General features: G+C 39.6%; 1 protein-coding gene across 1 annotated transcript; it reads right to left on the reverse strand.

The window, feature by feature from the left end:
• Positions 1-9954: 9954 nt before the first annotated feature.
• Positions 9955-11950, reverse strand: LOC133977143 (transmembrane emp24 domain-containing protein 6-like). Its single transcript, XM_062415276.1, has 4 exons — positions 11723-11950; positions 10594-10720; positions 10333-10496; positions 9955-10176 (listed from the first exon to the last, which is right to left on the reverse strand). Exons 1-4 carry the CDS (start codon positions 11948-11950, stop codon positions 9955-9957), a joined length of 741 nt encoding a protein of 246 aa, XP_062271260.1.
• Between the last annotated feature and the right edge of the window lie 16004 nt (positions 11951-27954).

The raw sequence follows: 27954 nt of genomic DNA on the forward strand, positions 1-27954 counted from the left end.
AGCTTTCTTTCCTGTCTCCTTTTCTTCCTTCTGTCCTTCCTCCCTTTCTTCTTTTCGTTCCTTTGTTCCTTTTATCCTTCCTTCCATCTTTCCTTACTTCCTTTCTTCTGTCCTTCCATCATATCTTTCTTCCCTCCCTCCTTCCTTCCATCTTTCTTTCCTGTCTCCTTTTCGTTCCTTCGTTCCATGTTTTCTTCCCTCCTTCCTTCCATCTTTCCTTACTTCCTTTCTTCTGTCTTTCCATCATATCTTTCTTCCCTCCCTCCTTCCTTCCAGCTTTCTTTCCTGTCTCCTTTTCTTCCTTCTGTCCTTCCTCCCTTTCTTCTTTTCGTTCCTTTGTTCCTTTTATCCTTCCTTCCATCTTTCCTTACTTCCTTTCTTCTGTCCTTCCATCATATCTTTCTTCCCTCACTCCTTCCTTCCATCTTTCTTTCCTGTCTCCTTTTCCTTCCTTCTGTCCTTCTTCCCTTTCTTCTTTTCGCTCCTTCGTTCCTTTTATCCTTCCTTCCATCTTTCCTTACTTCCTTTCTTCTGTCCTTCCATCATATCTTTCTTCCCTCACTCCTTCCTTCCATCTTTCTTTCCTGTCTCCTTTTCCTTCCTTCTGTCCTTCCTCCCTTTCTTCTTTTCGTTCCTTCATTCCTTTTATCCTTCCTTCCATCTTTCCTTACTTCCTTTCTTCTGTCCTTCCATCATATCTTTCTTCCCTCCCTCCTTCCTTCCAGCTTTCTTTCCTGTCTCCTTTTCCTTCCTTCTGTCCTTCTTCCCCTTCTTCTTTTCGTTCCTTCGTTCCTTTTATCCTTCCTTCCATCTTTCCTTCCTGTCTCCTTTTCCTTCCTTCTGTCCTTCTTCCCTTTCTTCTTTTCGCTCCTTCGTTCCTTTTATCCTTCCTTCCATCTTTCCTTTCTTCTGTCCTTCCATCATATATTTCTTCCATCCCTCATTCCTTCCATCTTTCTTTCCTGTCTCCTTTTCCTTCCTTCTGTCCTTCCTCCCTTTCTTCTTTTCGTTCCTTCGTTCCTTTTATCCTTCCTTCCATCTTTCCTTCCTGTCTCCTTTTCCTTCCTTCTGTCCTTCTTCCCTTTCTTCTTTTCGCTCCTTCGTTCCTTTTATCCTTCCTTCCATCTTTCCTTTCTTCTGTCCTTCCATCATATATTTCTTCCATCCCTCCTTCCTTCCATCTTTCTTTCCTGTCTCCTTTTCCTTCCTTCTGTCCTTCCTCCCTTTCTTCTTTTCGTTCCTTCGTTCCTTTTATCCTTCCTTCCATCTTTCCTTCCTGTCTCCTTTTCCTTCCTTCTGTCCTTCCTCCCTTTCTTCTTTTCGTTCCTTCGTTCCTTTTATCCTTCCTTCCAGCTTTCTTTCCTGTCTCCTTTTCCTTCCTTCTGTCCTTCCTCCCTTTCTTCTTTTCGTTCCTTCGTTCCTTTTATCCTTCCTTCCAGCTTTCTTTCCTGTCTCCTTTTCCTTCCTTCTGTCCTTCCATCATATATTTCTTCCATCCCTCCTTCCTTCCAGCTTTCTTTCCTGTCTCCTTTTCCTTCCTTCTGTCCTTCCTCCCTTTCTTCTTTTCATTCCTTCGTTCCTTTTATCCTTCCTTCCATCTTTCCTTCCTTCCTTTCTTCTGTCCTTCCATCATATCGTTCTTCCCTCCCTCCTTCCTTCCAGCTTTCTTTCCTGTCTCCTTTTCGTTTCCTTCGTTCCTTTTTTTTCTTCCTTCCATCTTTTTAATGATCCGGCCCACATGAGATCAAATTGGGCTGTATGTGGCCCTTGAATGAAAATGAGTTTGACATCGCTGTTTTAGAGCATATTTTAAGTTTTATGGGTGAGATGTGCTTGGCTTGTGCATGTGTGTATTAGCGTTATGTGTTTATATATCTTATATTATTTTTTTAGGCTGCATTGGACTGCTCAAACTGAGTTTCGTTGTATACTTGCAATGACAATAAAGATCTATTATATTCTATTCTAAGATAGTTAATGAACCCTGAGGGAAAGTTATATATTAATGACAGAGCTATCTAAAGTACATTAAAGCTGTTAAAATAAAACCATTTGAACTTGTAGCATCATGGTTTGTCCCATCTCTAACAGACTTATCTATCTTATCTCTTCTCTCTCACCTTTCCCTTTAAGCTCATTCTTTAAAATCCTGTCCACGTATCACAGTTTTTTTCTTGCTCTTCACACTAACCACAACATCTTACAACACATCAGCAAAACATTACATATCTGTTGCAAAACTCTTCAAAGTCACAGTCACACGAAGCAGCAGCTACACACTGACAGTATACATGAAGAACACTTGTCTGTGTGCAGGGCAGCAGCTTCAATTAAAATCAATTCAATTAAGCTCAATTAAGCTCAGTTCAGTTCAGTTCAGTGGGCTTTATTGGCTTCATAGTTATGAGAACAGTGTTGCCAAAGCATTAAAATACAGTATTTGCACAGTAAAAAATAACAATAATATGCACATTAAAATTGATATATATATTAATTCTGGTATGTATAACACAATGTATAATATGTATGTATTTCTCTCTTTCTCTTCATAGATGTAATCACACAGACACATTGTCCCTGTCTTTTTAAATAAATACATCTACATTAAAAACATTCAAATTTGCCTCAAGCTGTTTTACATTCACTGCACAGCAATCCTCTCACTTTAGACCCTCCATTCAAATGACCAAACACTCACTAATAAAAACAGGTTACTAACCAATATGGAAGAAACCTCAGGAGAAGCAGCAGATGTGGACAGATGTGCAATATTATGTTATGTGTACAGAATAGACAAAGGAAGCCAGCATGGTCAAAATTATACACAGGCTGATGAAGAACACATACAATAAGACCTGAGCCACATGACGTCTATCGTCATGGATACCCAGGAAGATGGCTGACTACACTATTCAGACACATGGGACAAGAAACCACACACACAAGGAAGAGAGAAAGATAAGAACATCTTTCTTCTGCAGGATGAAGAACCAGAAGTAAAACCTTTTAAACTTCTTCTAGAGGCACTGGAGAGAGCATCTATGGGAACGTATTCTTAGTATATTAATCTGTTCGTCGTCTGTTCTACACTGATTAACTTATTTTTCTGTAACTTGGTGTTTCATTGTATTATATTGTTATGTTATCTAGGACAGGTCTCTCTTCATAAATGAGATCCTGTGTCTCAATTACCCCTTTTCCACCAAAGCAGTTCCAGTGCTGGTTCTGGGCCAGTGCTTATTTTGGAACCGGTTTTCCTGTGTCGACCGACAAAGAACCGGCTCCCGGCCAGAAAAACTGGTTCCAGAGTGGCACCAAGTCTTTGCTGAACTAGAAGAAAGAACCGGTTACGTTAGGGGGCAGGGGGGGGCGGGGTTATTGGGACCAACCACAACAAACAAGACTGCATAGTGGTGAATAGATAAGGAGTGAATTATCCCTTCAACATTTGATTGATGGTGAAAATCAGACACATTTGCGTTGTGAGTTAGCTGTGCTCTGCCAGCTAACGTTAGCTTACAACAAAGGCTAACGTAATCATCTCAATCCTGTCGAGCAGCACAAATACTTTGTATCTACCGTGTTTGGATGCCAATGAAGCTTCGTAGAGCCAGGAGCAAAAGCTCTACAAACACGTCTGCCATTGTTGTTGTTGCTTCGAAGTTGGCGTAAGTCTTTACGGGAAAGCAGCGACGTAACTGACATATACGGTGACGTAATGACGTGGCTCCCTAATCACCGAGCCGTGGAAAAGCAAATTGGTTCTCAACTGGTTCGCTGTTGAACCGACTGTGAACCAGCACCAGCACTAGAACTGCTTTGGTGGAAAAGGGATTAACTGTATAAATAAAAGGTAAAAAAGACTTCCAAAAGGATCATAAGTTTTCTAAATAGGGGCTAGTTACCAGTATTTCATTTTTAATGACTTGTGCAGCCTTACGAATACATTGTGTAAATCATTGATGAACAGAATAAAACATGACACAAAAAACTCACATTGTAAACTTTACCTATATTCAATGATCATACACACATAATTTTTACAGTGGCTGGTTATCATGTCTTATCTGCTTGAGGTCATTTGGGCTGCTTGCTATCAGTTATTATCACCCCATAATCTATTGCTTTAGTTGTTACTGATTGGTTTGTAATATTCCTTTTTTTTGTGCTATTTTGGAAGTGATGGAGGACTAAACCCACAGTCCTCCTTCTGTGTAAACATGTATTTAAAAGTTGATCTGAAGCTAATATGAAGCTTCAGCCATCTGAGTGAATAAATCTTCATCTTCTATGTTTCAACGTTACAGTGTTTTTAGTAGCAAAGTCTTTGTGTTCCTATACTTCCACCACAGCTCAACAGGGAAACACTAAGAGGGAATTTGATGCTAAAAAGACTATAAATGTGTCAGATATCACTTGATATGACTAACCCTAACCCTAACCCTAACTTTAATTATGAATCAGTACAGCAATGTAACATAAGCATCAAACTCTCAGTAAGCAAATAAAAAAAATACCACGTCCAAAAAAGGAGCAGGAGGAAGTTAATACTCATAGTTTCCTTCCTCTCCTCTCTAATGCTCAGTTCATAATGCTTCATAATACACTTAGTGTTTAACACACATCTGAACACATTACTATGATGCTCAACAGCAACAAAAACAACAATTATGACATTTTTCTTCTAAAACCGACAATTAGACAATCACATGCTCTTCAAACAGCAACTGATGAAAAAAAGGCAGGATGTGAACTTTTCTCAAGCTCTTTTTTTCACAACTACTTCCTTCACTTTTTGTGTGTTCAGCTTAGAGAAGCATCATGAAAGCAGTTTTTTGGGCTGTGGCTCAGGAGGTAGAGCGGGTCGTCTAATCAGAAGATCGGTGGTTTAACTCCCGGCTCTTTCAGTCCACATGTCGATGTGTCGTTGGGTAAGACACTTAACCCCAAAGTGCTACCAATGGCTGCTCCAATGGTGTGTGAATGGGTGAATGTGACTTGTAGTGTAAAAGCTCTTAGAGTGGTGGAAACACTAAAAGTCCATTTACCTTGTAGGTTGTGCTTTTACGGTGTTTGTTTTGTTTTAAGCATTAAAAGATTTACTGTCCACAGAACTTGTTATCTTGGATTTATTTGTATTGAATAAGACATGGTGGCAGGCAGATATATAGTGGGCGCAGTGCCAGCACTGCCTGGGGAAACGACACGAACGATGGGAGTCACGGTTCTAAAGGCTGGACTGGTGGTCATGATGTATCTGACGGGGGTCGGAGGTCTATAGACAGCAGGAGAGGACATCATGATGGGGGTTGGCATGGAAGGTGAAGGGCTAAAGAGAGGCCTGGGGGTCATGTTGTATGGAGTAGGCATGGAAGTTACAGGGCTTAAGGGAAGGCTGGGGGTCATGTTGTAGGGAGTAGGCATGGAAGTTACGGGGCTCAAGGGAAGGCTGGAGGTCTGGTTGTAGGGAGTAGGCATGGGAGTTACGGGGCTAAAGGGAGGCCTGGAGGTCTGGTTGTAGGGAGTAGGCATGGGAGTTACGGGGCTAAAGGGAGGGCTGGAGGTCTGGTTGTAGGGAGTAGGCATGGGAGTTACGGGGCTAAAGGGAGGCCTGGGAATCTCATTGCAGGGGGGAGGTGAGGAATCTACAGTGCAATAGACAGGTTCAGGGGGCACCATTGGGGAGGAGGCAGGCAAAGGGCCAGGGGGGCAACTGCGGTATTCTTCATCCTGTCTCCTCAATGTAACAGTTTCAAACACTTGGTACATAATGTCCCGTTGCTCGATCTGCAGAGCGCCAGACAGGACCTGGAAGGAATCGGTCAGTGCTTCGTTCACCGTGCAGAAATTACCTTCATGGTTCCCGGACTTCAGGAAACTCTTAAAACCCTTAGATTTGGAGTATTTGACCATCAGCTTCTTGGCTGAAGTCAGTGTGATGCAGAGCTGCTTCAGAGCATTGACCACGTTGTCCGAAATTTGACTCGGCCCCCTTTGTTTGATGGTCAGAACCAGATCCTCCAGGGCTTTGACTCTCTTGGCGAGTCGTAAATTGCGCTCCTTATTAGTTTTCGTCACCTCAACCATGTCGTAGATGCCCTTACAAAGGCCCAGTATAGGGTCGATAAAATCCATGATTATCTGGAGAGACAGGCAAAGAGAAAGTTAACTTTGAATTAAATAAAAACTGAGTCACACTCAAGTCAATCAGACACTGGACTGTGTTAAACCTGCAGTCACTGATTATTTGTCCACTTGGGAGCAGCAGAAACAAGCAGTGAATGCAGCACTGACTGAATATTAATGACTCAGCCAACTGGACATGTTAACCCTCACATACTGTTCATATCACCTCATCAGTCACAGATAAACATGATTTATCCTTAATGATGCTTTCAGAGAGCAGAGAGAGTTTATTCTTTAGTTTTTATGATTAAAAAAACAATATAAAAGACACTATATTATGGTCCAATGTTGCATAAAACATGAGCTATATCAATTAATTTAATTTAATGTGAAGTATGAACATCTATCTATAAATGACAGGAACGTCTGTCTAACTGTTATTCCCATATCTCTCCAACCGTTCATCCGATTGATTTTAAATGTGACAGGTGTCTTGCTACGGGCACGAGTAAGTGCAGTTTGATGTTGTTTGGATAAGAAATGTAAAATATATAGATAAATATATCGGTAAAAGAAGCTGTTGCCGCTCTAGCCACTGGCCACTCCCCCTCTCACACAGCACAAGAGAAACAGCAGTCTAAGCATTGGATTCTTCTTTGACTTCAGGATTTATCTGAATCTGATATCTGTGTGTGTGTGTGTGTGTGTGTTACGTCTGTCTGAGCCTTTACAGTAAAACAAAGACAGCTGCCTCCATGAGGGCGTGTGAGGTTTGCATGTCATCTGTGCAATTAACCAGAAGGTATGAACACTGTCCACATATTTCACACAAGTATCAATTACTTCCTCTGCAACTGTATTCAGTGCTCAGAAACTCTACCATGTTATCTTACATTGAGTTATTTTAGTTAAAGCCCACATAGTCTCCCTATTCTGTTGTGTTAACCTGTGTTGACACAAACACACACACTATGTGCCGACACTATGGGCCTGTGACATCTTGCATATTTCTTATACACACACACAGTACATATAATATCAGTCTACTAACATATAAAATGTGCATATAACAGTCAATTACATGTATTTTCATTGTCCAATACAAGCCATGTAGCTCAAAGTTGGACATTTTTGCATTTATAAACAGTACATGAGCATTTTAGTAATAAGTGTACAGTATTTGTTGACCTTTATAATCTCTCTGATGAAAACTGTTTTTTTATGTTATTAAAATTGTGTGTTACCTTATTGTCTTTCATTATCTGTTTATACACTAGAATTCATTAACACAAATACATGAATTAACACTTATATCTGCTTACAACTACATTACAGTATTGCATTATTAACCATTGATATTGATTTCTTATTTACTCTTTAATAATGTGTACAGATTCCTTAATGGGTTGAGAATATTCTCATTCTAAACAAAATAAACCATTTAAAAGTGCGTTGAATTACAGTAAAAATCTACCGTCACAAAGCTGAAAGCTGCCTTTTCTCAGACCATAAATCATGAACATTTTGGAGATACATCATTTTCACAGGACTGTGATTCAATCGTGTAAAATCTCATGAAGAAGTAGAGTTTTTAGTTAGAGACTAGTTAGATATCAAAAACCTTAAAAAGATTATTTACCTGTGACTGGATGTTTTCGAGCAGCCTTTCCTGGAACCGAGCGCAACAGCTGAAGAAGTGAAAGCAACTGTGTGACCCTGCATGCCAAACACAGCATTCTTATTCTTTGGTGTTTATCTGGCACATCTGAGGCATCTCATGCTGTGCCAATGCATTGCAACAGACACAACAGTAACGACCCATTGGTTCAACCTGCTCAGCCTGTTCAGGTGGTGGAGACATCAGGCTCTGATTATGTAAAAAATTAAATGATTGCCCTCGAGAATTACTTCATGGTTGACATCCAACAGCTTAGGTGGTATTACGGGCCACCAAAGGTACATAATGGTGGGATAATTATGAAGTAATGGAGGTGATAATCAATAACTACTCTGTATGATGTTTAACTTTACCTGAAGGGGCACAAAAAGAGTAATTCATGTTACTTTACTTGAGTATTTCCTTTTTATGTTCTACTACTTTCTGCTCCACTACATTTATTTGACAGCTTTAGTTGAAGATGATGAAGAAAGAAAGGTACATTTACTCAAGTACTGTTCTTGGGTACAATGTTGAGGTACTGTAGTATTTCCATGTGATGCTACTTTCTACATCTCAGAGGGAAATATTGTACTTTCTACTCCACTACATTTATTTGACAGCTTTAGTTACTTTTCAGATGAAGATTTGACACAATTGATAATATAACAAGCTTTTAAAATAAAACACATTGTTAAAGATGAAACCAACTGTCCTCTCACACACTGTTGGGTTACTTTCCTCTACTCACTATTAAGTTAGGTATCTGTTTTCTCCTGGTCAGTCTCACTTCCCTCTGATTTCCTCCATGCTGTCTTTGTGTGTAATTACCCCTCCCTCCAGCTCCCAGGTGTGCCTAATTGACTTCTACTCCCTCCCCTTTCTTCTGAGAAGGAAAAAAGCTATGCAGCAATTCCTGCCACAAAGGAATGTGTCAAAAAACAGGTTTGTGGTTAGTCAATGATGTTGTTTATGCACATATACATTCACAGCCTGTATAGACTTATAAGTCACAGCCAGTTCTGTGTTTGTCAGACAGCAACATAAGTTCTTACATTAAAAACAAATGTCTAACCCAACCTCTACAAAAAAAAAACTTTCATTATATGTGTGAAGTATTTTATAACCATCCTACCAGAAGAACTCATGAGAAATAAATGATGTTTGACTAAAAAGTGTAGTCTTTAAATGTTCACGTTAGGCTTGGCACCAGGTGGGGAGTTCCGGTCCTCTGAAATGAGTCCAACGCGGAAGTAACTTAAAACTGCATTCTATCAAAAGGCCACCAGGGGGCGACCGTTTTGGTGTCAAAAGGACTTCCGTCTCTATACAAGTCAATGGAGAATTCACCAACTTCTCACTTGATTTCTAACCTCAGTAAACGTTTTCAAAATGTGTTTATGGTCTCAATCGCTAGTTTAAAGCCTTCTTCAATGCAGTATGATGTTCATTTGGGACATTTTGGCCTCCCTGATTTTATATGTGACGATAAAGCAGGGTATGCATTAGGGCGTGGCTACGTCGTGACTGACAGGTTGATTGGTTCACAGGTTCAGGAGGGCGCCTCATGCCCCTCCTGATGCCCATATAAGTAGAATCTGTGTTTTTATTTTTCCCAGCATGCACCTGAAATTTTCAAGATGGCGCTGCTCAGATCCGATACTATTGGCCTCCGAGCAGCAGTCCATAAACCAATGGGTGACGTCACGGATGTTTCGTCCATTTCTTATATACAGTGCTTGGCACGTAAAGATAGCTGAACTGGGAAAAGAGCCAAACTGCAAACAGAAAAATTATGATATCATCTGCAAATACTGGAACTCCCTGATAGCTCTGAAGTTGACTTTCTGCACACTCTGGCTGTTTGTCAAGAGTCCAACAAGGGATTTCTAAAGATATCAGTAAATATGGAGTAGAGACATTCATTTCATGACTGGCTTCATAAGACTTTATTCAAAAGGTGGCCCAACAAAAGGAGGTGGCAGCTTTATGAACAGATGAAAGCACAGAGGTATTTGAAGAATGTTGTTTAATGTCCTTGTTGCAGACTTCAAGTAGTGTGCAGGATCTCTTTTGCTTTTACAACCAAACCAATAAAAATCTGATGAGATGATGTTGAAGTCATGTCCATGGGTTTAAAGCAGCGTTCTGGACCTGTACATGTATCGCTCTCAACATCTCGGCCTGCTGGAGTCTGTGCGGAAGAGTCCTTTGAGCATGCAGAGCTGCAGGTATCCAGACAGGACGATGACGAGGCTTTGGGTCGCCGACCACCAGTTGACGTAGTTGAGGTTGGACGTGAGGAGGTGGTGGTCTTTCCCCTTCCTCATGCGGGCAGCATTGTAGTTCCTCCACATGTGGAAAACCTGATTCTGCAGATTGTGTACCCTCTCCTAAAGCAGACATACACAATTTTAATATCACTTACTGTATAACTCATAGTAACTGCAATAGTATATAGATCAAAGGTGAAATATATGGAAGTAAGTGAATTAAAAGTAATAGTACTAGTCTTTTCTTTTCTTTGAGATTTAAATTAAGACAGTCACCTCAATACTGGTCAAAGTGCTGTTGAGGACTTTCTCTTCTTCTCTCTCTTCTTCCATTTCTGTTTCGGATACCTCGACACCTTCGTAGATGACGCCGAAGTTCACAAAGACTCTACTGTTTCCAAACCGGTTGTAAGGGTTCCCGAGACACAATTTGTAAAAACCTGCAGGGAAGAAACCGCAGTTACCTCACAGATGATCTAATAATATAGAAATGATTTGATTCTTACTGAAGTGTTTATGAGTGAGTGATTTTTCTACCTGTGACTTCAGTCTGGAAGTTAATGTGACCAGTTGCCTCATTATTTGAAGCCATGAGGGTGCCGTCGGGTGAGCTGACCGTCACAAAGAGCTGGTGAGTGTTGGTCATCACGGTTACCCACTGAACCTGAGTTCATATTAAACATGTTATAAATACTTTTATATGTTCACAGTCAAACCAGCAGAATACCAACTTTGTCCAACATGCATTGATGGTAAAATTGGTTATTCTCTATATTTTTCTTACTGCCTGCTGTCAGTAATAATCACAATATTGAAAATAATCCCCAATAAATGCATTATTTTTCCCTGTTTGATTAATGTTTGGTAAAAAAAAAACAACAACCTACAGTGCCCAGCTGTTTTAGATTATTGAGCCATTTAAAATATTAAACTGTATATTTGTGAGGTGATTTTAAAGTAGTATCTTCAGCAGGAAGCTGTGGGTGTGGAGCTGAGACAAACACATTTATAAATATGAACATATAGACACAGTTTGTTGAGTTTCTTGCATTTACTGTATATAATCTTAGACATAGCAGCATTACAGTATGTAGGCCTATGATTGGATTAATTTGATTTTTATTACCTTTCCTCTAGCACCACACTGAGGATGTCTTCTAATGCTGCTTCATGTTCCTTTTTCATATTGTGTTTAAGCCTTTACATGCCTCATGTGAAGCACTTTAAATTGCCTTGTTATTAAAAGATGCTGCAGGATACACATAAATTGTCTTTTTGTGTCTAACTCTTCATCCCCTTGTGCAGGTTTGTCTTTTTAGTATCTGAAGAGATATAAAGTATAAAATATTTATTTCTCCAAGGCGAGGGAAAGAATTTGCACATGTTAATGCTTCCATATTAACTCTGATAACAATCACACATTTAGAAGTCAAACTGGTTCACCTTCAATGTCAGTGTGATAAGCCTGAGACAGAAAAGCACAATGCCATACACACACACACACACACACACACACACACACACACACACACACACACACACACACACACACACACACATATTTACTATTGTGCATTCATTTCAAATTACAACCATATTTTCCTTTGCAGACGAGACAAAATAAATTCCTGCATCTTCACAGCTTGTAAAATTCAGGCTTTCTCACCATGTACGTCAGGTAGAAGCTGCCAGTCTGGTGGGCAAAGTGCCCGAAACACTCCATCTGTGCAGCAGGAACGTCGATGGCAAATGCATATTTGTCCGATCCCCTGAAGAGGCCGGCAGACTCCTCACCGAGAAAAGGCTCCGACTTTCTGGACCAGACGCTCTGAAAGCTCAACACTACGATCAGAGCGTTCACCAGCATGGCTGCCGTCACTGTGGAGGACGACATGAAGGAGCCTGCTGCTTTCTTCTGTTGAGCCTCAGATATCAACTGGAGGAGAATTATTAACCACGTCTACGAATTCAAAGTTTATGTACACTCGATAACATATCACTGTAAATCTACCAAAAACAAGCACTGTGTTTGTGGAAAGCAAAGACCAGACATTTATGGATATGCAAATAAAGTTGTGTTTTCTTGCTTTACCTGCATGCACTTTCTAAGAAATTGTTCAAAAAATGTGCGTAAATACAGTTATGTGCTTGCTGAGAGTTATTTGAGATGATTGATACCAATCTCTTTATTGTATTGATTGCACAATAAATGTGAAGCCAGCAGAAAATTAGCGTAGCTTAGCATAGACAGTGGAAGTAGAGGGAAACAGTTTGCTTGGCTCTGTCCAAAAGTGACAAACCCAAATACAGCACCTCTGAAGCTTTCTAATGATACAGGCCTTGTGGTGTTTTATCATAGACTGTATATAAGAAATGGACGTAACATCCGTGACGTCACCCATTGGTTTGTGGACTGCTGCTCGGAAGCCAATAGTATCGGATCTGAGCAGCGCCATCTTGAAAATTTCAGGTGCATGCTGGGAAAAATAAAAACAGGGATTCTACTTATATGGGCATCAGGAGGAGCATGAGGCGCCCTCCCTCACATTCATAAATTCACCATCAGTCATTAATAAATGTTTGATTAATCTTATGTGGAAAAAGACATTCACAAACACTGTTCTATTGTCCATGAGAACTTTTTTTTAAAGAATATGATGAATACAACATGTTTGAATTTGAAGCCAAATTTGTCCATTTACAAATATAAAATGTGTATCAGCATTATATTTCCATTTTTTGTAAACTGTGGGTCATATAACACAAAGTCTGGCTAAAAGAAATGTGTATGTAGTGTATTTAGAGCTCTGAAATGTAAAAAAAAATGGGTCAAATTTGATCCTGTACAGTAGGTCAGGGTTCAAGTTTCACACACTATCAGATGCAGCAGACTGGCAGACAGATAATATTGCCCTTCATGAGATAAGATTCATAAGATGATGTTCAAAGTCTGAAATACAATACATAATATCATAATGTCAATAAATGTTTTTATGATGACCAAACTTAATGTTATGGTTTATTACGCAACATAAGTGTGTGTGTGTGTGTGTGTGTGTGTGTGCGTGCGTGGGTAACCTGAAACAAGATAAAGGGAGGTGCGGAAGTGAAGCAGAAGCAGTTGAAGCAGACGCTCCTGATTGATCAGACCTCAGCAGACAGACTTCACTGCAGCACAGGTACTCATTTTCACATTTTAACCCCTTTAAATTTGACTAAACCACATGGACACAAAAAATTTAGCATCATGTCATTGACTCATATACAAGATTAGAAGACACTCCTATGTGTTGTTATGGAGTCACTTGATCACACCACGTATATGGTCGTTTTAATTTGGAGGAAGTATCGTAGTCATATATAAGTTTGCAGACGTTACAGCCTCGGTTAATAGTTCCCCTTGGTATTTAGTTCAGAATCAGCTCACATTACTTATCATCTCAGTTCAGTTCAGTTTATATATATTATAATTATCAGGGGTGATACTGGAAAAAAATCCTGAGCCTGAACTTTTTTCCCTGGGAGGTAAGCGGGCCCCTAAGCCAAGATATATGCCCCGATCAACATAATTGTCAAGCGGGATCCACGGGTATGCTTCCCTGGGAGAAAATTTTGACAAATAGTCCCTTAATCTTCGTGTCGTCCTCCCGGGTCGAATTGACCCCGTCTGTTTTGACTGTTACTTCTTTCCTTCCTTCCTTCCTGCCGTCTGTCCTTAGTCCGTCCCTCCTTTTCTCTTTCTTTCCTCCCTTCCGTCTTTCCTCCCTTCCCTCTTTCCTTCCTCCATCCCCCTTTCTTCCTTCCTTCCTTCCTTTCCTTCTTTCCTCTGTCCTTCTTTCCTTCCTTCCTCCCTTCCTCTTTTCCTTTATCCCTCAATCCCTCCTTCCTTCCTTCTTTCATCTGTCCTTCCTTCCCTCCTTCCTTCCTCCCTCCTTCCTTCCTTCCCTCCTTCCTTCCTTCCTTCCTTCCTTCCTCCTTCCTTTCCTTCCTTCCTTCCTGCCTTCCTCCCTCCTTTCCTACCTCCTTCCTTCTTCCCTCCATCCTTTCCTTCCTCCCTCCCTCCCTTCCTTCCTTGACTCGAGGACAACAGGGGGTTTAAATGATAGATTCTGGTGAATTTTGTGGAAATAAATGGACAACATTCAGACATGAGATGAACAAACCCAATATAAGCCTATATTACAGTAGCATCTTTGTGTAGAGCATCAGAGCTCTTGGGACCCTGGGCCTGGTAGGCCTGTTCAGTAATCCATTCCTGCTTTTAACTAGTCACTTACCTGCATACTTATTGCTTGTATAGCATACTGAGACTACAGAAACTACAGCCATACCATGAAAGGTCAGTAGGTGGCAATTATAATACTCCAAAGTAAACTAGGACATTCCTCTCTTGACATCATACATGGCCGAGCTCAAGCCTGAATCCTGAATCATTTTTCTCCATGTGTTCATGTCTGATTAATGCTTCTGTTTCAGGCCGACTGCACCCATGGCTTTTTTAGAGGAAATTGGTGTGATTGCGGAAAACATGCCGTTAGATCCGATCACCTCCTCAGTGCGGTCCATCTACAGGCAGTGCCAGGGGGTGAAGAGAAATACGCAGGAATGCAACCAGATTAAGTTGATGGTCCAAGAACTGGAGAAGGCGTTGCAGCCTATTGAAGAAAAAGGGTGGAACCAAGTATCTGAGAATTTGAACTCTGCTCTGTTGGAAGTCAAATCTGTTCTGGAGACAGCTGAGGAACTAATAAAGAAATGCAAGAACGCCAACGTGGTGACGCTCATGTATAAGTCCAGTAGGTTCCAAGAAGAGTTTAACAACCTGAACAAAAAGCTCAATGGTGTCTTAGTGGCTGTCTGTAAAGCTCTGTGTGAGCAGCTGAAGGAGAAGGATGTCGACGTGGCTCAGAAGGAGGATAAAACGGCTCAGAAGGTGGTTGACGTTGCTCAGAAGGAGGATGAAATGGCTCAGAAGAAGGATGAAATGGTTCAGAAGGAGGATAAAACGACTCAGAAGAAGGATGAAATGGTTCAGAAGGAGGATAAAACGACTCAGAAGGGGGTTGAAATGGCTCAGAAGGGAGTCGACATGGCTGAGAAGGTGGTCGATATTGCTCAGAAGGTGGTCAACATGGCTGAGAAGGTGGATAAAATGACTCAAGAGGAAGCTGGCATGGCTCAGGAGGAGGATGAAATGGTTGAAGAAGAAGTCAACATGGCTCCAGAGGAAGTCGACATGCCTCTAGAGGAAGTTGACATGCCTCTAGAGGAAGTTGACATGCCTCTAGAGGAAGTTGACATGGCTTTAGAAGAAGTCGACATGGCTTCGGGGGATCTCACCCTAGATCTGGCGGAGGAAGGAATTCAGAATTTGGTGTCTGAATCTAATTGTGTTGTGATGTGATGATTAATGATGTTGCAAGATGATGATTCATTCTCTTTCCACCTTATTGCCCATGAAACATCTGCACGTGTGTGTGACCCTATCTCTGAGGCTGAGCCCAGACACTCTCTGGAGGAAACTCATTTCGGCCGCTTGTATCCGCCAAGTAAATGTTAGCTAATGAAACATTTTGAGAACTCTTCTTGTTTATGCATTTTATATATTTTGTGCAAAATAAAATTGTCTCAAAGCTGCTTCTATGTTTTTTATTTTTTTATTTTATTTAGACCACTTGCCAACAGGATGGAAAATTATATTCACCTAAGAGAAAGGTTTTAATTAAAGTACGGCTTCTGCTTTTCAAGAATATATGGTGTCACATTTCACTGTTATGCAGAAAGGTGCTAACTCTTCATACTGACCATTAGAAGCCCCCACTTACATTAATATGAAGCTTCAGCCGTCCACATGAGTCAAATCTTCATCTTTTATGTTTCAACGTTACAGTGTTTTTAGGGCCAAAGTCTCTTTTTTTGTTACTATACTTCCACCACAGCTCAACAGGGAAACACTAAGGGCCTGACTTACTAAGATCCCAAATAGTGGGTACTAAATTGCGTGCACGGTGCAATAGATTGCACGTGCCGTTTGCGTGCGTTTTGCGGGTGATCTACTAAGAATAAATGCGTAAATGAAAACAGGTGCGTTAGTAAATCAGCTTGCACATTTTTTACGGGTGATGTCAAGTTTGCACACGATTCTACACACGCAGACCTTTAGTAAATCAGGCCCTAAGATGGAACTATCTGTTAAACCTGCAATAAATGGTTTGTCCACTTGATGGCAGCAGAAACGAGTAGTGAACAGATGACTAATTTACATGTTTCTTATTATTTTTCTCTGTATACAGAAAGTACCACAAAGTTTATAATCTGATAGAGGAACAGATCAGAGCTGAATACTAGAAACATTGACATCAAAAAGTATTAATGCATGTATCAAATACATGACTTATACACTCTTATTTATATGCACCACATTAAACATTACATTAATTAGGCCCTTGTGATGACCTCTGTGCTGAAACATTTGAATGAGGCCTGTTTTCTTTCTTTGTTCTTCATAATAAGCTTGTCTGACAAAGTGGCGTCACTTTAGGTTACAGTATAGACTTGCTTGGCTCAATAAGTGACAGTTTGCGTTTCTGGGAAAAAATAGGAAAAATCAGATTTTCTTTTTACTATTGCAAATTTCAAAATGAGTTTATCAGAATGGCTCATTGAGAGTACTGTGCCCTCTTTATGTGAGAGTTTAACTCCACCCCTGGTCCTAATTTAAAGTATCATACACTATCAGGGTAGATCGGTCACTGTGTCAGTCATTGTAAAGGAGACAGATGCAGCAGTGTCCTCATGTCATGTGCATTGTCTGAAACCCCAAATATTGCTCTTCCTAAGATAAGACAGTGTTCAAAGTCTGAAATATGATACATAATCTAGCAATAAAATAAATAATAAATGTTGTATAATGATCAAACTAAATGCTTATGTTCTATTATACGAGGTACGGTTGTAAAATAGTGCGTCATGCATATCTCTCTCTCCTCCACTTGTACTGCTCTCATATCAGCTGATTAGGAGCGTTAACTCTTTTAGTTTATTAAATCAGATTCCACCGTGTTTTCTATGAGCTGAAACATATCTTAGCTGAATATCCTGTCTTTATCCTTGTTATCCTTAAATATCCTACTCTCCTGTCGTCTTCACTTCCCCCTTTATTGATATGATTATGTCACGATCGGGTTTGAACTTGAAATGAACACATTTCTTCATTATGTGCATGTTCAATAAAAATAAAGATTCCTGACTGAAATAAATCTTTATTATATGTTTTTGTTTGTCATCAGTGTTTGTTTTTTAATCAATAATAGCAAGCAGATGTAGAGTGGCAAGATTAAAAATCTAAGACAAAATTGTAATTGGGACATAAACTGCAGTTTGTATTGAAGAAAAGTAAATATTTTAGTTTTAACAATATGCAAATTAAGTGTAACTCTCCTAAAATAAACTGTTTTTGTTTTGTGTTGGTTTTTTTTGGAAGATCAGCAGTTTGAAAGTTCTAGTTTCAAGTTTCCACTCAGTGCTGAGAACAGGACTGAATCACTGTAACCTGAAATCAATCATGTAGTACATTTGATCCCAAGTGTTTTTACATTAATTAAAAAACATACAACATTCATCAGGCTTGTGTTAATGCTCTGGCGTATCTGGTGTCGTGCCAAATATAAGAAATCATTCATCAGCATCTTACGTTTATTGTGACCATGGATTGATTGTAAAGTCTATGTTTTTGAAGGAACCTTGGTCACCTAGAAATATAGCTTACCTTGAAAGTAAAGTCAGTGATGGGTTGATTAAATAAGATTAGATAAGATTCATTATTCCTTTATTATCATTGCACAAAGTGCAAATACAAGTACAATGAACTGTAGATTTACATCCCACAAGAAACTGCAAATAGCAGAATAAGGTGCTGACGAGGCAATATTTACAGTTAAGACATATACAGAAAATATATGTTATATATGCAGATCAATGAGTATGAGTATTATATGAGAATAAGTGCAGAAAATTGTCTTTGTTGTTAATAAGTAACGTGCAAGATAGGTGCGTGTGTGCGTGCGTGATTGTGTGATTGTGTGTGTGTGTGTGTGTGTGTGTGTGTGTGTGTCCCTTGTAATGCTGGAGGCACGATGTATGATGGAGGTCAGACACACGCCCAGTCTGTCTCTCTAGGTGTGTGAAGCAGACGCTCCTGATTGATCAGACCTCAGCAGACAGACTTCACTGCAGCACAGGTACGAGCTCCTCTTTTAAGTTTTATTCATTATTATATATCGAGCTGTAAATTCAACAAGTAAAAACATTTTAATCTTAATCTAAAACTTCCTACTACTAACACATGATGAGAGATTTGCAGATACCTTAATGTAGCAGGTTTTTGGCAGACGAATCTTACTATCATAAGTCAATGTGTGATAAATGACATACTTTGTAGTATATGTGTATGGCATGGCAAAGGAAATTTAAAGTGCTTTACATAAAACATAAAATGCATCAAGACGTGATTTAAAAGCAACAAATGGCAAAATATGAAGACATTTAAACACAATTAAAAGTGTTGAATTTTGTGTTTTTACACTTTTAGTTAATTTTAGTGAAGACTTAGATAGAGATTAAGTGTTTTGCTTTGTCGTTGTTGTAAATAAATTCTTTTGGATATACATGCTGTCTGTTTAAAGATGCACATGAATGAGTTTTGCCAGCCTCTGTTCTGCCAAGAACTCCAAAATCCTTCAATGTTAACCAGTTATTGATACGGTCATTCAGTTACAACTCGAGACCGAACCAATTGGCTACCTTTTCCCTGTTATCATAATCATCTTTGATAATCATTAATTGTTGCTGATAGCTAAACCTGTAACCAAAGCCCAAACATACTGAAGCATCAGTGTGTAAACAGCATGTTACTGTGTAGCATAGCGGATGAAAAAGGTACTTTGAATTCAAAAGTCAGGTGCAAGACAGGAGAATAATACAAAACCAACCCTGTCATTTTTTAGGAAAACACAAAAAGAAAAATATATGTATACCTGTGTAATGAGCAAAGAACCCGACCTAGCCTATTACCCAGTTAACAATTAACCTGACACACTGTTTCAGGTGTAATATGTGGGTTTTGAAAAGTGTGTTGTTGACCACCCTGCCAAATTTGAATGATTAAAAAAATCGCCAAATATATGAAATTAGGCTTCAAAGTTGTGTAAAAGTCTGCCTATTTCTCTGCTCCCAAACGCTGTGGGAGTGGCCGCCGAGTCTGTTGAAGCCCTGCCCCCTACCAAGTGTCACCTGTCAATCAAAGTCACCACCTCTACCAGAAACATGGACGCTAGGTCTGAGAGCTTTCTGCTGCTAGCTCAGCGGCTAACTCGGCGGCTAGCTCGGCGGCTAGCTCGGCAGCTAACTCAGCTAACTGGCTAACTGTAGACTGTAGTTGTAGTAGTGGTAGTGTGCACTGTATTTATACCTTTACAGCAGCAGGGGCGGGTTAATGCCATTAAATCCAGACACAGAAGTCTTGAAACACAGTTTGTGAAGCCTAGCTCCACAATTCAAATCTAAATGGTTGAAATGCTTTTTACATATTTTTTAGAAATACATTAATGACTTATTTAATATGTTTAGAAGAAAATATCTGAATTCACTTTACACTGTCTTTAATAGAAAAGTGTTTTTCCCAGAATGGCACCACCCCAAATAGACAGTGACTTATACACCGTTTTTTACAGTGAATTCTAGTAGTTTGCAGACGTTACAGCTTCAGTTAAAAGTTCCCCTTGGTTAATAATTTAGTCCAGAATCAGTTCACATTACTTCAGTTCATCTCAGGTCAGTTCAGTTTATCTTTGCTCAGTCCAACATCTCTTCCTCAACTATAATTATTGTTATGTGTTCATGTTTGATTAACCTTCGTGTCGTCCTCCCGGGTCAAATTGACCCCGTCTGTTTTGACTGTTCCTTCTGTCCTCCCTCCTTCCTTCCGTCTGTCCTTCCTCCCTCCTTCCTTCTCTCTTTCTTTCCTTTCCTCCTTCCTTCTGTCTTTCCTTCCTCCCTCCTTCTCTCTTTCCTTCCTCCCTCCTCCCTTCTATCCTTACCTCCTTCCTTCCTTCATTCCATCTGTCCTTCCTCCCTCCCTCCTTCCTTTTTTCCTTCCTCCATCCCCCTTTCTTCCTTCCTTCTGTCCTTCCTTCCTCCCTCCCTCTTTCCTCCCCATTACCTTCCTTCTTTCCTCCTTCCTTCTTTCCTCCCTGCTTCCCTCCTTCCTTCCTTCCTTCCTTAATCCCTCCTTTCCTTCCTTCCTTCCTTCCTTCCTCCCTTCCTTCTTTCCTCCCTCCCTCCCTCTCTCTTTCTTTCCTCCCCATTACCTTCCTTCCTTCCTTCCTTCCTTCCTTCCTTCCTTCCTTCCTTCCTTCCTTCCTTCCTTCCTTCCTTCCTCACTTCCTCCCTTCCTCCCTCCCTCCCTCCCTTCCTTTCTTCTTCCTCCCTTCCTTCCTTGACTCGAGGACAACAGGAGGGTTAATGCTGCTCTATATTCTGTTTCAGGAGATCTGCATCATGGCTCTGGTACAGGGAATTGGTAAGGTTGCGCAAAACATGCCGTTAGATCCTGTCCTCGCTACAGCACGGTCCATCTACATGCGATTCCAAGGGGTGAAGAGAAATGCGGAGCAATGCAACCAGATTAAGGTAATAGTCGAAGAACTGGAGAAGGCATTGCAGCCTATTGAAGAAAAGGAGTGGAGTGAAATATCTGAAAATATGAACTCCGCTCTGGTGGAAGTCAAATCTGTTCTGGAGTCAGCTGATGAACTCATAAAGAAATGCACCGACTCCAACAAGGTGATGCTCGCGTTTAAGTGCCCTGAGTTCAAAGAAGAGTTCAACACCCTGAACAAAAAGCTCAATGGTGTCTTAGTGACTGTCTGTAAAGCTATGCGTGAGCAGCTGGAGGAGGAGCAGAAGAAGCTGGCTCAAAGGGAAGCTGAAGTGGATGAGAAGAGTCGCATCCTCGCTCTACAGCAGGAAATGATTCAGAATTTGGAGGCTCAATCTTTTTGTGTTGTGATGTGATGATGCTGCTATGCGTCTACAAAGCCAGTAATAGAGTAAATGAAATAAGTTGAAGATAATGTAAATCAGTTGTTGATGATGATATTGGTTTTTCCTCACTTTTTTTAACTTTTCACATAAGCGGATGATTCATTTCTTTCCACCTTTTTGATGATGAGTGGAAGAAGTTATTAGATCCTCAAAGTGAAATCAGATACATGTAATGCACAGATGAACCAATGATTACATATTTTGTAGTTTATTTTATTATATTAATTCCTGTTGACAATGTGTGCATCAAATGAGATACATCAGGTTATCTGTACATCTGTCAACTGTCATTTTATTGCATTGCATGTATAATGTGTCATCATCATACATAAAAAGTTTAGTAGGTGGTGATATGAGCTTTATGCAGAACCTATAAGCCTTAAACAACACTGTATTCATATGTTTTTATTGTTTTATTTAAAAAAACATTATTTAATTTGTTAATTTGTTATTTAATTAATTTTTAAATTACTTGTCAGAAGGTCCGATAATCACTCCAGTTTCAAAGAATTACAATTTTCTGGCAATGAGACTTTACAGGTTTAACTTCAAATGTATAGTATTGTTCTATTGTGACAACATATTTATGTTCTCATTAAAAACAGACAACACATCACATGATTTATATGGGTTTCTTATGTATTTTCTCTGTATAAAGAAAGTACTACAAATGTGATAGAGGTACAGATCAGAGCTTGAATACTAAAAACATTCACAGATCTATAAGTGTGACATCAAAAAGCATTAATGCATATATCAAATACATGACTTATACACTCTTATCTATATGCACCACATGCAATAAATACCCTATATCTGCCTTTCCCTTTGGTTGGCGTGCATGCTCCTCTGTTGATTACACAGTGAGTTTCCCAACCAACATTCCTGTTCCTGTGTGTTACTCAACATCAGAGATTCCTGCTGTGTTGTGGCCTCTGTTATCGTGGGTGTGTCTGGTTTCCTGGTTCTCCTGTTACCATCATACCTGCCATAATCATAATCTGCAATAAAGGTAACTGGGTTCAACCTCCACCTGTTACAGTGTTAAGACTTTTACCATTTAAGAAGTGTAGTTACTTTAAGCTTAATACTCAATATCCAGCTCAGCTTAAAAAACAATAATTTTCATGCTTTACTTGTATGCATTTAGAGGAATAGCTCAAAATTTGGGATAAATACACTAATTTCTTAGTTGTTTGGTCCATAAAATGTCAGAACATTTTGAAAAATGTTTCCCAAAGTCTAAGATGACATTTACAAATGTGTAGTTATGTCCACAACATAAATATATTAAGTTTACTGTGATAAAGGACCAAAGAAACAACAACATATTCACATTTGAGAAGCTGAAATCAGAGAATTTAGGAATGTTATTCTCTATGTAAACACAAAAACTCAAAACACTTTATTTTAGTGCAATGATGTGACTCACTGACATGTTTTTAATAGTTTTTGGACAATAGATGAATAAGATATACACACAATAGTGGTTTTATAAGAAAAATATACAATATAACACCCAGACAAACCCATTAATTACTCAGGATGGTGAATACATGAACGCTCATATAAAAGCATAAATGATCAGACAATGAAACTACAACACGCCTGCTCAAATCACTGAGTGAAAAGCAGTTGCTCTGCAAAAAACAAAGTATCACCTTCGACCCCCATCACAGCTGAATAAACTGCAGTAGGGGGTTGAGGCCTGGGGAGAAAACGAGGCGCAGGGGCGGCTGCAGCAGAGTAAGGTACGGGGAGCCAGTCGTCATCATCATCGTCATCGTCATCGTCATCGATACCGAAGTTTAGGAACAACATGCTCGCCTGCTGCACCTGCTGCACCTGCTGCACCTGCTGCACCTGCAGAGCTCCGCAGAGGGTGTGGTACGTTTCGACGAGACTTTCATTCACACTTTTGAATTTGCTTTTGTACTTCAGCAGGTTCATGAATTTGGTCTTGGTGCATTTCCGGACGAGTTCCAGGGCTTTATTCAGAGTGATGCAGAGGCTCCAGAGAGCGATGTTCACATTCGGGGAGATTTGGTTCCTCGAACAAAACTGTCTTTGTTGGATGAATCGCACATGCTCCATCAGGACCTGGACCGTGGCAGCGAGGTGGCGGCAGCGCTTTTTATTGGTCTTTGCTTCAGTAACCAAAAACAAGATGGCCTTACCCAGGGAGAAGATTTTTCTTATATGTGACAGATCCATGATCAACTGGAGGAAACAGAAATAAAATATAATGAATGTAGATAAAGTATTACAGTAAAAGTACTGCAGTATTATGAGCGATGTAGTATGCAGTATTACAGTAAAAGTACTGCAGTATTATGAGTGATGTAGTATGCAGTATTACAGTAAAAGTACTGCAGTATAATGAGCGATGTAGTATGCAGTATTACAGTAAAAGTACTGCAGTATTATGAGCGATGTAGTATGCAGTATTACAGTAAAAGTACTGCAGTATTATGAGCGATGTAGTATGCAGTATTACAGTAAAAGTACTGCAGTATTATGAGTGATGTAGTATGCAATATTACAGTAAAAGTACTGCAGTATTATGAGCGATGTAGTATGCAGTATTACAGTAAAAGTACTGCAGTATTATGAGTGATGTAGTATGCAGTATTACAGTAAAAGTACTGCAGTATAATGAGCGATGTAGTATGCAGTATTACAGTAAAAGTACTGCAGTATTATAGTGATGTAGTATGCAGCATTACAGTAAAAGTACTGCAGTATTATGAGTGATGTAGTATGCAGTATTACAGTAAAAGTACTGCAGTATTATGAGTGATGTAGTATGCAGTATTACAGTAAAGTACTGCAGTATTATGAGCGATGTAGTATGCAGTATTACAGTAAAAGTACTGCAGTATTATGAGTGATGTAGTATGCAGTATTACAGTAAAAGTACTGCAGTATTATAGTGATGTAGTATGCAGTATTACAGTAAAAGTACTGCAGTATTATGAGCGATGTAGTATGCAGTATTACAGTAAAGTAGTGGTTTGGTCCTCTGACTGATATATTATTATTATGACATCATTAGATTATTAATAGTGAAGCATCAGTGTTAGAGCAGCATGTTACTGTTGTAGCTGCTGGAGGTGGAGCTAGTTTACACTACTTTATATACAGTTAGCTAGTTTAGTCCAGTGGTTCCCAACCTAGGGGTGGGGCCCCTCCAAAGGGTCAGCAGATAAATGTGAGGGGTGGTGAGATGATTAATGGGAGAGGAAAGAAGAAAAAACAAAGTTCTGATACACAAATGTATTTTCAGTTTTTGGACTTTTTCTCTAATCTTTGATTTTTGCTGAAATATTGGATCATTTGAACATTTATTGAAATGAAAGCATGTGAGAAGTTTAGAGAGAAAAATCACTATTTGGTGGAGCTGTTAACAACTCATAGACATCTGAAATGTGAGCCGACTACACACTGCTTTTTGGTTTCATCTTTAACAATGTGTTGTATTTTAAAAGCTTGTTATATTATATATGTATATATATATATATATATATATATATATATATATATATATATATATATATAGTACCTCAGACTGTACTACAGTAAAGTACAAATACCTCAAACTGTACTGCAGTAAAGTACAAGTACCTCAAACTGTACCGCAGTAAAGTACAAGTACCTCAAACTGTACTACAGTAAAGTACTAGTACCTCAAACTGTACTACAGTAAAGTACAAATACCTCAAACTGTACTGCAGTAAAGTACAAGTACCTCAGACTGTACTGCAGTAAAGTACAAGTACCTCAAACTGTACTGCAGTAAAGTATAAGTACCTCAAACTGTACTGCAGTAAAGTACAAGTACCTCAGACTGTACTACAGTAAAGTATAAGTACCTCAAACTGTACTGCAGTAAAGTACAAGTACCTCGACATTGTACCCAAGAACAATACTTGAGTAAATGTACCTTTCTCTTCATGGTGAACTTACAGTAGAATATATATGTTATCTGTAGGTGCAGCGTTCAGCAGTCACACATGTGGCATCCAGTCCGTCCTGTCTCTCTTGTCTTTACAGTCTGATCTGATGCTGCTCCTTCATGTCATCTTAAATCTATTTCCCTGAAACACAGGAGGGGGCGGAGCTTGCTGAAAATCTTTTTAACTTCCCAAAAGTGACAAGAGTGACAGTACAGCCCACATTCCACAGGTGTGTTTTCATCAGCTCAAAAACAACTAGCAATTTCTACCATTCTTGCTTGTTGTTGACTATAAAATCCTTGGAAGAAAAAGTGAATATATTATAATTATCTGCATTTGTAGTCTACTTTTGCACGAAAAATCAAAGTGTACACTGTCCTCTCATATTCTACTTGTGTTGACATAACTCTAATAATACAATTATTTTCAATATGATGAGTTTTGTATCAATTATATAGACAGTTTACTCTGAAAGCGCAGTTTCAGGAGCGGGAACACACCCCAATTACACCCCTTCCGGCTCCTATATAAACCAGCCTAACCCTCTTCCCCCTCTTTCGCTCTCGTATTCGAGTCCCCCCCCCCCCCCCCCCCCCCCCCCCCCCGCCCTCTCTTTCTGTTCTTCTCTCCTTTCTCATAGGTTCCAAGGGGGTCCTCTCTGCCCCGGGCACAGCAGCGGATCCTTCATACGGCCTCCCCACACCGCATCAAGAGCACAAACGATTCATTCAAATCTTGTTAATAAATTTGTCAAACGTACATCATGGTGGTTTGGTCCTGAATCCTGGTCGCCCTCCTGAACCTGTGAACCAATCAACCTGTCAATCACCACGTAGCCAAGCCCTAATGCATACCCTGCTTTATCGTCACATATAAAATCAGGGAGGCCAAAATGTCCCAAATGAACATCATACTGCATTGAAGAAGGCTTTAAACTAGCGATTGAGACCATAAACACATTTTGAAAACGTTTACTGAGGTTAGAAATCAAGTGAGAAGTTGGTGAATGAGTAGTAGTAGTAGTAGTAGTATTAGTTGTTACCTGTTGATTTGTGCCAGTCTTCACCTCAGCGATGGATCAAACCTCCAGCTGTGAAAGGAAATGTTTTTAATATACTGTATGATCTTATAAACTATAACATAACATATACTTCATGTAGAGATTATTAATGCTGCTACAATAATAATACTTTTCTAGATCATCTAAATCTTGCAGAGGAAGTTTACCTTTAGATGGAAGAAGACGTGACGTGAGCTGCAGGATTCAGGCGTGAAGACTGAACAGAAATGAAAGTAAAGCGGATTGTTTATACTCGTCTCCTGTTCACCACTGTGGCATCTGTGGCCTCTGTATGTGCCTCAGTGTTGTCACAGTGTGTAATATACATACATTTTATCATTATCATTGTGTTTTGCTTTATTGTCATTCATTATCTGTCAGTCTCAATGTATGGGTGCCCGGCCCGCATACATTAATAAACACACAGAATCAGAATCAGCTTTATTGGCCAACTATGTTTAAACATACTGGGCTTTGACTCCAGTTTCTAGCTGCTCGTAATGTACACACAACTAGATCAGATTAGATTAGATTAGATTAGATAGTCTGAGTCCTGACTTCACTCCTACATGTTATTGGCTGGCTGTGTTTGATTGACACATGTACAGATTGAGAAGTGAACAAACTGCTGCAGCTACAAGTTATGGGCAGACAGTGTGTTGTTAGCAGGAGTATTGAAGGTATATATACATACTAATTAAAGTGCTGCAGCTGCGTGGCTAATTAGCTATGTAGCTGCTAATTGACTTCAGGTGTGAATGTTCGTTTGGTGGCTTGTTCAACAAGTTAAGGTGCAGGTGTTCATGTTAGTAAGTTAGATAAGAAGGAGACAATCAATCTTTATTTATATAGCGCCAAAACACAGCAAAAGTCATCTTATGGCACTTTACACATAGAGTAGGTCTACACTGTACTCTTTACTATGATTTAAAGAAACTCAACATTCCCACATGAGCAGCAAAGAAAAACTCCCCTTTTATGGGAAGAAACCTTTAAGCAGAACCGGGTTCATAGTGTCGTGGAATTGCTGCAAAAACACTGGACACAGACACAAGAAAGAAAGCACACACTGATTAATCTGAAGATTAAATGAAGTTATTATTGATCAATAAGGAGACAGAACTCACACAGAAAAAAAGCATTCTTCTATCTCGCTTTACTAAGTCAAACTAACATCTTTTATAGTGTTTTTAAGACAAAGAAACATTCTATGATTGGTCAAACTTATCATCCTATATGATTTTACCCAATAGAAGATGAACAGTGACGTTACATCCAGTCTTAGATTAAAATGATCAATCCAATTGTTTCCTTCTTCACTTTTACAATAGTCTATGGTTATTGTGTAGCAGGATGCAATCAGGCTCAGTGTGACCGTTAGCAAACATGAACGTGAACCAACACAAAAAGATCAGACCTGACTAAAAACTGGAGTTGAACATTAAAGCGATGGTTCGGCGTAATTTCGACCTAGCATCATATGCACCATGAGGCCTATCTAATCACCGCCTCAGCCCCTTTTTTTCATTTTGTTGCAAACTGGTGGAGTTAGAGCCATCAGCCGAATGGCTTAGTACAGACGCTAACGGGACCACCAGTATAGTATATCTCGTAAATTACTCCATTAATAATGCCTGGATTGTTATCAAACTCCTACAGTAGTACAAATAGGGTCTTTACTCATAAATCGCACCGCACATCTAGAGATCTGTGCGGGATCTCTCGAGATTTCGACAATGTTTACAGCTTTAGCAGTAGCAGCAGAGTAAAAGCCATCAG

This window comes from Scomber scombrus, unplaced genomic scaffold (assembly GCF_963691925.1).
Source record: "Scomber scombrus unplaced genomic scaffold, fScoSco1.1 SCAFFOLD_241, whole genome shotgun sequence".
Taxonomy (NCBI): Eukaryota; Metazoa; Chordata; class Actinopteri; order Scombriformes; family Scombridae; genus Scomber; species Scomber scombrus.